This window comes from Populus trichocarpa, chromosome 8 (genome assembly GCF_000002775.5).
Source record: "Populus trichocarpa isolate Nisqually-1 chromosome 8, P.trichocarpa_v4.1, whole genome shotgun sequence".
NCBI classification, from domain to species: Eukaryota; Viridiplantae; Streptophyta; class Magnoliopsida; order Malpighiales; family Salicaceae; genus Populus; species Populus trichocarpa.
The window spans coordinates 4,212,057-4,224,115 of record NC_037292.2 but is presented as its reverse complement, the minus strand read 5'-3'; the positions used below and the strand labels follow the sequence as shown (position 1 = coordinate 4,224,115).

At 33.9% G+C, this 12,059-nt stretch overlaps 1 protein-coding gene across 2 annotated transcripts; it reads left to right on the top strand.

Moving 5' to 3' along the window:
• LOC7494500 (jasmonate-induced oxygenase 2) lies at positions 1–4,533 on the top strand. 2 transcript variants are annotated; one of them, XM_024606447.2, is made up of 3 exons: positions 1–2,191; positions 2,513–2,765; positions 4,077–4,533. In XM_024606447.2, exons 1-3 carry the CDS (start codon positions 1,695–1,697, stop codon positions 4,323–4,325), a joined length of 999 nt encoding a protein of 332 aa, XP_024462215.1. In that variant the 5' UTR covers positions 1–1,694; the 3' UTR covers positions 4,326–4,533. The 2 variants fall into 2 exon arrangements, with proteins under 2 accessions (XP_024462215.1, XP_002312162.1); XM_002312126.4 differs by having other exon boundaries at positions 20–2,191; positions 2,513–2,843.
• Positions 4,534–12,059: the final 7,526 nt, after the last annotated feature.

Below are 12,059 nucleotides of genomic sequence, written 5' to 3'. Positions count from 1 at the left end.
TTAGGATTTCTAGTGACCATAATATTAAATAACAACTTCTTAAATAAGACAATTACTCATCTAATAATAAAATACCAAAAATATATTCTTTTCATTAAATTTTTAAGCCAAGCGTGATGTATAGTGCAAATTGAAAAAAAGGTAATTGTCGCACAGCTTATTACACTATATAGATATATAATCTTGAATAAAGAGAGTATAATTACATTAATTCTGATAGAAACAAAAAACAAAAATAATACTAGACGACCACTCGGTAATTGTAACGGAATTGGTATTGATTTATACACGACGTAGTACCATTGAAAGCCATGTCATGCTGTGATTAGAAAAAAAAAGGCCATTAATTCATTCTCAGTGAAAGCATAATCATATGTAAATCCATAAACAGGAGGGTGATAGAAGTTTGCGTCAACTTGGGAATGGAGTGTCATCTAATTGACCGGTTGAAAAGCCATGGTTATCCACACGATTAATTGTCTAGTTATCTTTCGTCCCTGGAATAGTTTTTGTTTGACGTGCAAGTATATCTGATTCAGCGCCTCCTCTGCTCTATAAGAATTTTTTTTATTGATTACATTTAAACTAAATATATTTTAACAAAACATTTAAATTATATCGACACATATTTTGTTCACATATATTATAAATAAATAAATAAATAACGTCATATATAACATGTTTTGGTAATCATGTATTATAAATTTAGCTCGCATATTTTGTTCACATGTTCACACCATTTAATTCATATCACTGTTCTCGTGTTTCTAGCTAGAACAATCGCATTTACATATTTATCAAATATTAAGCTGACCGAGTAACTGACAAGATCTTCTTCTTCTTCTTCTGGTAAAACTTGAATGCCAAATAGAGAGAGAGAGAGAGAGTGTGTGAGCTTTCAACACTTATCATTATTAATTATTGCTGCCACCCATTCGAGAACACTGCTTTCTCTTGAAGTGGTTCTATATTGGAGTATGTGGATTACATCTAATGAAAGGGAGAGCAAACAAAAGTGAGCACGGCGCCGAAATTTATAGTCCCCTTCACATGTGTACTCACGACAAGAGTTATGAATGGTTTTATTCAATATTGAAAATCAAATAAAAATAAATCGCTGAATTTATTTTTCTTTTCTGGTTTCTTTAGAGTCGCTGAAATATTGGAATGGGTCTTTTCGGTTTATAAAATAGATTGGTAATTGGAGTACTATAGTAGAAGATGGGATGATATATGAACTCCTACTTGCCCATCTCTATTTTGGCTCGTCCACAATCACCCAAATAGAAAAATTGAGTGAAGAAGACTGTTGTTTGTCTTGCTCTCCATCTCAAACCCAAATTCACACAATATGCATATAATATCTGGATATATATTATCATGCCTCCATTCTTATATTTTAAAACATAATAATTTGCACGTTCTCTTCCACGTCAATTTCACTTCCCGAACGCTTGCCACTATCCCCCCCCACCCCTCCATAATCACCGCTCTTTACATTCTTCTCTCATGCCCCTCTCCCTCCCAGCTCCCTCTTTAGTTTTTGGGAACTAAGACCGCTTTCTTTCATCGTCTTACTCTTTCGCTCTCAAAACTGATTGCTAATAAAAGACCATGTCTACTGTTTCACGGTACCTCTTATCATTTATATAGAATCAACCTCGGAGACAAAAACCTAGCTAGCTACAAACGTTATGAATAAGCTCTTAGATTGGCCCGAACCAATAGTTCGTGTACAATCCTTGTCCGACAGCGGCACACCCCTGATTCCTGAGCGATATGTCAAGCCCCCGCTAGAGAGGCCATCCATAAATTCCACTGCTTCAATGGATGTGAACATCCCTGTTATTGATCTTGTCGGACTGTACGGTGATGATCATGCCCTCCGTGCCGCTATACTTGACCAAATTTCTATAGCATGCCGGGAGTGGGGATTTTTTCAAGTGATTAACCATGGTGTTAGCCCTCAATTGATGGACCGTGCCCGAGAAGCATGGAGGCAGTTCTTTCATTCGCCCATGGAGGTTAAGCAAGCTTATGCAAACACACCCAAGACTTATGAAGGTTATGGTAGCCGGTTAGGGGTTGAAAAGGGTGCCATACTTGATTGGAGTGATTACTACTTCCTCCACTATCTTCCTTCAACATTGAAGGACTGTAGCAAATGGCCTACCATTCCAGCTGATTGCAGGTTATATATATATTTCATTCCATTTTCATAACATATATATGCGCATATCTTTTTGGTTCTTCATACTTTTTAGCACACTAAAATTACACGAAGGCGTCTCAAGTTGCAAATTCGACGTGTCATATTGATTTCCTATATATGATACATCGTACCTAGTAATTGACCGCACTTTTGCCGGCCACTTATAATTATCATTACATCTAAATGTTGGATATCAACCATATATTTGGATTTTACCTAACTACCATTTGGTTTATTAGTTATCTTTAAAGCCGCAATTTCAATTTAATTAGTTTTAAGTAACCCTTTACTAATTTGTAGGGAAGTGCTTGATGAATATGGCAAGCAATTGGTGAAGCTATGTGGGAGGTTAATGAAGATTTTATCAATAAACCTTGGATTAGGAGAGGAACGACTTCAAAATGCATTTGGCGGCGAAAATATTGGGGCATGCCTCAGAGTTAATTTTTACCCCAAGTGTCCACAGCCTGACCTGGCCCTTGGTTTATCATCGCATTCGGATCCCGGTGGCATAACCCTTCTCTTGCCAGACAATCATGTCCCTGGTCTTCAGGTTCGTAAGGATGAGAATTGGATTACTGTAAAACCAGCTCCACATGCTTTTATTGTTAATATTGGTGATCAAATTCAGGTAACCTAACTCTCTATTTCTCTCGCTAGATTATCTACATACGAAATATCTATCTCTATATATATATATATATATGCGCGCTTGGTTGAGAATTGAAATTTATTACATGTATAGGGCACATATGTTTTTGATGGATAAGTGGTGAGTATTTATGCAACGGGTGGTCCAAAGTTTTTTTAGTAACTTGCCATGTGGTCCCGTTTTAGAACAGGGACGAATGAGGGAGAGTGGTCTCATCAGTGATGAATAAAAGCTTGAAGTGATTTGAGTGAACAGATCCAACATATAACATGTACCTTAGATAGATCAAGTCCTAGCCAATTTTAATAACTTAATTGGCATGAATACATAGCTTCTTCTCTTAGTTTGAAATTGTGGATTAATCAATAAAGTTTCTCAGATTCCTAGAGAGGGGGAAAAGCATATACAGCTTCTCGTTTAGACCTACATAAGTACCAGTATTGTTCTTCCCGCTTTCAGAATTAATTAAGAAGATCATACATAGACCTCCCGCTTTTCTTCTGATTTTCACAAACACAGATGACCTATCCAGTGCCACGTTTGAAACATGTGGAATAGGATACAGAAAACATATATTTAAACAATTGTAACAAAAAAGAAAGCAAATATATAGGTGTAGTAAGTTCTTACAAGGATGCATATAATAATTACAATTTAACTTATCCTAGGATAATAACTACCATCATGGCTTATCCCTTGTTAACTACCATTCCATCAAATTAATTATATGTACCATTTTTCTGCCTAAAACAATATGGAAGCCACCTAATGTATTCTCCATTGTAAATGTCTTCGAATATTAATTTTTGGCAATTGTCGTTATTTAACTTACGATGAAGTGGCTGATGAAGTTAATGGAAAGCGTTGATAAAAAATAAATAAATTATTACATGAGGAACCTTAATTGAATTATTAAATTATGGAATCTAAATCAAACGATCCCTAGTTGGGTTCATACTTTTAGACGATTTGTTTGGTTCCCGTAGAGTTCATTAGGATTGCAAAGTTCACAAGCAGTCTAGCATCTTGTTCCTTTCATTTGAGCAATTTATTCCTTAACTTTCCTGTTTTTTATTTAGTTTTTTGAACGATGCCAAGTGATTTGAATAATATATAATATAATTAAATGACTGTCGCAAACTCACTCTCAGTCTGAAGTGATGCACGTAGTAAACGATTTGTTCTTTGTTTTCTGATATTTCGTTTAATTAGGTGCTAAGCAATGCAACTTACAAGAGTGTGGAGCATAGAGTGATAGTAAATTCATCGAAAGAGCGTGTCTCTCTTGCTTTCTTCTACAATCCAAAGAGTGATATACCCATAGAGCCATTGAAGGAGCTTCTGGCGCCTGACAGACCTCCACTCTATCCAGCGATGACATTTGATGAATACAGACTCTTCATAAGAATGAGAGGTCCCAGTGGCAAATCCCAAGTGGAGTCTCTAAAATCTCCGAGATGATGGTGACGATAATACTTAGGAAATTTTTGTTCTAGATAGTTTATTACATTATTGTAAATCACAAGCAAACACCCCCTTCATTGGTTAGAATTTGAGTAACTATACACATCTTGTAATCATAGAGGAGAATGCCTTGAAAAAAAAATCGTGAATTTATGATATAACTAAGCGGCAAGATAAATAAAAAATGAGAAAAAAATATTCTATACTTCCATTTCTCGTTTGAGAAAAATTTGAGCCCAAAAAGATTCCAATTACATCTTGTGACGAGATGCTGTCCCGTCTAGGTACCGTTGATTAAGGCAACAAATCGCTGTTTAAAAAACATGTGTGTTTAACATTTAATTGATTAACGAGGCACGCACGAGGCAACACTAAAATAGAAAAATATTGCATAAATAATTATTGAGTCAATTATAATCTAGTCTTTATATTTTATCAAAATAAATTAATTAAATTTTGTACTAAAAAATAATTAAATAGTTGTTTTGATCAGTGTTGACCATACTTAGTTTAATCATTTGTATTTTTAAAAACTAAAAAAATCAAATAAATTGAAGATTAAAGAAACATGAAATAGACAGAAGGGTTGATTTATAAATAAATGCTAAAACATAAGGATTAAGTAACAATTATTAAGACCACGAGGATTAATTAATTATTTTTGCTAAACTACCAAGTTATAATTACCCATGATTATTTGTCCTTGTAATTGACAACTAAATTTTTTAACCTTCTGCTTCAAGACTTTTCAAAAAGATGAAGCGAGAATAAACATGTGTCACTCTACACAATGGTGGGTGGAGCCATTTATTTTATTTATATCCCGTAGACTGAAGCACTCATACATCACTGATTTATTTCTGATTGAATGAAGTCAAAGATCGAAGAATGCCATTGTTTATGACAACTTATATTCGCATTATCCAATTTTAAATCATTTAAACTTTCAAACTCGCAAAAGCCGTGTCTTTTGCATATATGTGAGGTTTTTTAATCTTTTTTCGTCTCTTTTTAGCTTTATCTCTGTCTAAATGGACAAAAACATAATATATTAGCAAATTAATACATATACATACATAATTACTATTGAAAATTAATTTTTTATGCATCGATCATGTTTTAAAAGTCAATTTTGTCAACTATATATGTGGGTTAAGTTTCTTGTTGAATTATTATAAAATAACCAAAAAGATCACGTTTTATTGTCATGTAGCTTTAAGATCAAAATCATTGCCTTGTAGCACTGAGGGTCTTGGCCTGGCGGTAGGAGGGGCTTGTCTCCTCCTGCTGCTCTTGGGTTCGAGTTCTCATGTGCATGCCTGTCACCCCCGCGGTGCCTTACATGCTCACTGGGTTTGCAGGGTGTTCAGTGGACCGTGGGATTAGTCGTGGTGCGCGCAAGCTGGCCCGGACACCCACGTAAATAAATAATAAAAAAAAAAAAATCATTGCCTTGTAATGGAAAGGACTTCACTAAGATTTTTTTCTTACTGCTGGCAGATTGCATGATTTAACAAAATCTTTATTTATATAATGAAGTTAACATATCGACAGGTTTTTTAAAAAGAACCTTTGAAAATGGCTGTTGAAAATAGTGTCAGTATTATATTGCTATCATCATGAAGGCAATTTTGGGTGGCCTTTGGCTTCTGATCACTGTGTGGTGCTATCTACGAATCGCAAAATCCAAGTCTTAAATTAAGGATTTACAAGTTGGGTCTGATCTTTGATCGATGTTGATGTTTCTTTAGTTTGGTGTCCCACTTTGGTGCAAACTGTATCTCGAAACAGCAAAAGCAAGAATTTGTGCTGTGATATAACCCTGACGTGATAAGACATACAGCGAAAATATCAGACCACCCACAACAAGGTTTGGATCCTTTGAATGAAACCTAGACTCAATCATCTAGTTCAATATCCAAATACCCAATAAATATTCTGAGCTATTACTCGTCAGATCCTAAAAAATGGGATGCAAGTGATCAGAGGGGGTGTTAAAGCACATGTCTCACATCTTGGTAAGACTTGGACTTCTGGATAAAACCTAGACTCAAATAATTGAAATTGTAAACCCTTTTTTTGTCCAGATTCTAACAACAAAACATGACAGTGTTAGATGGAAGAATCACTACCACGTACAATACCATAAGGCTGCAATTGTGATGGTTTAAACCACCACGTTCAATGTTCCTAAATCGCCTTTGTTGAAGGACGAAAATCGCTGTTAAACCTTTTCTTTTCCCAAACGAACCATTCTAGGGAGGGAGGGAGAGTTTCCTTGGAGTTTTGAGAAAACGGGGCTAAAGAGTAAAATTAAAAAAGGTTAATGTCGATCGGGTGTTGTTAGTTTTTCGATGTCATCTTGAAATCTTATATAAAAAACATCAAATTAGAAAATAATTGATTCCCAGTTGCAGGCATTATTGAATCTTGCTGTGTAGAAATGTTTTGCAACTTGATTGTCAATCTGTGACAATAATATGAGGCAGTCAAGCAAGAGACAAAGTTCTCCTATATATCATTATCTTCTAAAATATGACTTCTACGAGCTATATCCACTAGGATTCCAACATGTCTGTATCCGTTGGAATTAGGCAAAAAATAATCAGGATTAGGTATTTGGAAGTCTGTTCCTCATGTAGATGTGGACTTCCATACTGATTTTTTGCGATTAAAAGAGATAAGAAGGTCGTAGACAACATTTGAAATCAAATAATATTATTGATTGACTATTTCAAATGACTTTCCTCACCTTCAAAAGAAAAGAAGAAAAATAAAATCATATTGAATGTTGTAAGCAGAAGAAACGACAAATTTCATCTACCAGGTGCTGGATCCAATCCCCTCTCTCAAAATTATGGATTAATTAGAATAAGCATCACTAGTAAACTATTTAGTTCACATTATAGCAGCTAAAACAAACGTCATTGCAAACTGTTCTTCCGAGCCTTTCAACTCTAGTAATATCAACGGGGTTCTACATCGAACTAATCACCCCACACCCACAGCTACTGCAATGCTCCTTTCGAGTATCAAGCACTTGATTGTTTGGTGGAAGGAAATGTGGACACTATCCTGGCTTCCTTTTCCACTGAAAAGACACTTTGCATTCACGTTTGTCCCCTTTTGATTCATTCTTTGGCGCCGAAGAGTCCGTCAAGCACAGCAAACAATTAATCATTGGAGCAATGATACGCAATCAGAATAGTGCCACGTTTCAACCTGTACCCATAAATTGTACTTTATTGTCTCAATAACTAATGTTTCGTTTACTGTACAAATTGCATTCTTTTGCTGGGTTCATACAATTTTGTCTTGCTCGTACTGCTTACTAGGAAATTCATTTTTACATATATTTATTGATGCGTCTTGCTGGGTTTGGAAGGATTTCATATTATTGTACATCCCAAAAAAATATTTGGATGAAATATATTCAGCACATGATGTCTGAGCGTTTCACACGACGATTATAATTCAGTGTGGGGAACCGGAGTCGGTAGATTCATTCTTAGATTACAACGCACACCGGCAGCTCCGTTCCGTTTATTTCGCATGCGAAGCAGATGGTAAAATTTATTTTAATCACATCTATTTTTAATTAATTTATTGTTATTTATAAATATATTTAACTGACTACATTGTTATCTTACAAGCTACGACACTTGAACGTAAGTCAAGCCCAATGAAACTTTTTATGGAAAGCACATGCGGAGTGAAGACCGCCAAAAAAGAGTGCAGTAGTTCGTCGACAACCAAGCTCAACACTTTATGGTATATTGGTTTTCAACTATTTTTTTTAAGTTATTATTTTCTTGAATTTGATAATTTGATTTTTTTATTTTCAGGACACATATAACAACCGATTGAAGAAGAGATACAGGGACAATTATTCGACCTACCCAGATTTCGATTCGGATTTATGGTTGGAGGTAGGATCATCTGGTGGAGCTAATAGAATTCAGGTGTACGGACTCTCCAGCACTAAGGTCGAGAATTTACGGATAGCTCGTGGTGTTTCAACCCTTGAGAGCTCGTAATCGGTCTCGAACACTCAGTCTCTGAAGTTCGCGACCTTGTTAGATCAAGGAGTGGAAGAACGTACGACTCATCTCCATGAAAAATATAAACGACGCTCTGCGGATTATGAAGAACTCCACCTAATGATCATGTCTATTAAATCATATATAGATGGGTGATACATATGCATCCTTTTATTGGCCCTACGGCCCCGGAAAAGACTAGTTTCCTCCTCCTTTAGCGTTTCTTTTGTTCTAGTTTCATTATATTTGAACGTATAAATTTGTAATAAATATTTAACTTTTATATTAAGATAATTGATTTTTACATACTTGAATTTTATTTGGCACATTCTAAGACTGAAGGCGGAGTGAAGTGACTCGGGTGAGATTCGGTAGGTGTTAGAATAGTAGTAGGTTGCTTAGTCAAATCAATCTACTCTTAAAGTTGGGAAGAATCAACAAATTAATTTTTTTTTAATTTCTATTTTTGTTCAATAAATTTTTAAATAAAAAATATTTTTAAATTATTATGGACGGGGTCACTGACAAAATATTTTGTTGATATATTCTAGAGAGTTAGAAAAGAATTACTACAAATACCATTGCGAATCACCGACGGAATTATTCCATCAGTTTATTTCAGTGGATAAATTTTTTTTTGCATGCATTATTTGTCTGTAAAACCATTAGTAATTTTTTTTTATTAACGACGGATTTATCGACAGCCCAAAAATTACTGATGAGATTTTTTCAGACGGCCATCCGTGAATCTATAGGTAAGATAATCACCTACGACATATTAGAGTAAACATCGACAGAATTTTTCATCGGAAAAACTGTTAAATGTGATAATGTTTTTTGAGTTTTTTAGAAAAGTGAAAAATTAGAAAACATTTGTTTTCAAGAAAAAAAAATCATTTTCCATAAGTAAATGTGTTTTCTTAGTTTTCTATTTCCTAAACAAAATAAAATAAAAAAATTAAGATTTGTGATAATTGAATATAAGATTTGTAGTAACAAGAAAGCATTTTGATCCTAAGAGGGTCTTGGAGTAGGATCATAGTCTAGTTCAAATTTTTTTAAAAAAAAATTATACAACTCGAAAGAAAAAAAAAAAAAAAAAGCACAACAGGCGGCATTGAAGAACTTATGAATGATAATTTTATCCAATATTGGGTAATGGATATTACCCAACTCAATTGAATTGAGTTTTTATTGGATTTGATCAGGGTTAAATTAAATGGATTGGATATATAAGTGCACGTCAAAGGTTTATATGACCCATCATTCAACTTAGTATTTTTAATATTTTTTTTATCACTATACATGGTTATTATAAGCCTTATAAAATAAATTTAACTATCCAACCTTCGCTTATAAACTAAATCTTATTTAATAAATTAATTAATTTTTCTAATTATCATTATATTACATAGCAAACCCTGTAAAAATAAATCTACGTTTATAATTGAATTTTAATTTATAATTATGAATGCATGATAGTAATAATAATAATAATAATAATAGTAATCAATTAAAAATATATAAAACTAGTATTTAAGGTCTCTAAGTTCTTATATATCAAGTACGTACCAAGCGATGTGTGATGCAAATTAGGTGGTGATGTATTCTTTTCTTACTACATGACTTGCAAAGTCACTTAATAATTAATAACCACATAGTTCAACACTATATAGTATACATTAATCGCATTAATCACTTATAAACTCTTGCTTTAATTAGTATCGGTCTTTAATGATATAATTTTATATTTTTAAATCACATCTAATATTAATTCCCGGGAAAATAAAATTATTGACAAATACATGAGATCCTTCACAGTAATCACATCTAAAAAGAAGCTTTCGTTTGATCTGACCTGATTGAAAGCGGGTTGGATGTGAATAATAATATTAATTAATTGTGCGGATCCAAGATATTTGCTTAATTTCCCTTGGAGACTAGGAGTTCTTATGTTCCTCTTGTTTTTTGCAATTTTCTCAAGATCCCAAGTGCTGCTGATATTACGAATGTTGACAGTTGACAGTCCATGTGCGCTTCTCTTTCAGATACAACTTTAATAATTTTAACGAGAAAAAGAAAAGAAAAAAACACACGACGGTCAATAATGCATAAATTATATCAATCAACATTCAATTAATTTGATTTGCTTGCCTCTTTGCTGCGTTGGATACGGATAGGAGCCTTTCAACAAACTTTGGCACCTACTAAGCTGATACTCCAGTGATTAGAATTCCGAAAAAAAATCCCAGTTAAATCATAACATGGTGGTTGGTTGTGGGTTTAATTCAGCAAAAATCACAAAAATAGTAAATATATATTTTTCTAAGTCAAATATACATTCAAAAGATTATATCCTCACCGACACCTAGCTAGAAAAACACGTACATCTACAAAAATAATAAATATTCTTTTTTTCTCTCTCTCTAAAATCAAATACTCAAAAGATTATCCTCACCTGCACCAAGAAAAATACGTTCACAGAAAAAGAAAATCTTGTTTTTCCTAACCTGAACACAGGACAGACAAGACATGAAAAACAAACAGCTCAAGGAAACCATCGGCATGGATTTATCAGGATATTTATTAAGTACATTGCAACTTGTAATTAATTGCATGTATGGCACCGGAGTACTCAGTGTCACACAGTGTTCCACTGGTTGGATTCAGTGAACCTTAAATTTCGATAAGAAAGATGTGAAATTCCGATGCTCAAATGGGGGCAAAGTAACAAAAATCTCGTCAATAGTTTACTACTGTGTCTGTGTGTGATTATTACTATCAAAGTAGGGCAAATGTTACTGTGTTTGCGTGATCATGCACAAGGGAGAGGTAGACTCAGATTCCACGTGCTAAAAAGACATGGCACGTTTATTTTCTGTAGGCGGTGGTTAGAAGGGCACGATCAGAGAAGAGTAGACGGTCAAGAAACTATTAGAATTGGCCTTGATCATAGCCAACAAGCACGGTACCAATTATTTATTTTTCCGTGTATGTAATCGTGATCCCTTTCGTATGATAAAACGTCACCTGATACACTATCGTACAATCTCATGAGAGTGATTGGACTGTTTTTATAAAAAAAATTATTTTTTTAATTAAATTTTTTATATATATTTTTAGATTGTTTTGGTGTGTTAGTATTAAAAATAATTTTTAAAAAATATAAAAAAATTATTTTAATATATTTCTAAGCGAAAAACACTTTGAACCGCCATCACTATCACCATCCCAAATAGATCCTATCTGATATCTAAAAAAATATTTCAGTAATCACCAATATTTTTTTAAAGAACATGCTAAAAAAAAAAACACCCCTTCAATCTCCTTCAACTTTTATTTTCTTGTTTGCTCTAGGACATTTTACAAAGTTTTAAAAATATTTTTCCAGCTTTCCTTATCTTTAGAGAATCCTCGATGAGTCCCCAGCCCGTTCACCAGCTCTAAATTGGATCTCCAAGCTAAATGTTTTCTCTGTTGTGTCCCTAAAACATCAAACATTTCCATGTCCATTAATGTTTTTCATTAAATACCCCTTTTCAAGATAATTTGACGTTTTTCGTTACGAAACCGTGTAGAAAGAAAGAACCCAATTGAGAAATGTTGATAAAAGCAGTTACTTTCGGATGAGATTGACAGTCAGGTAAAACGTTAGGGGCTAAAACAAGGCTCCCCTTTTCTCTCCACTTCC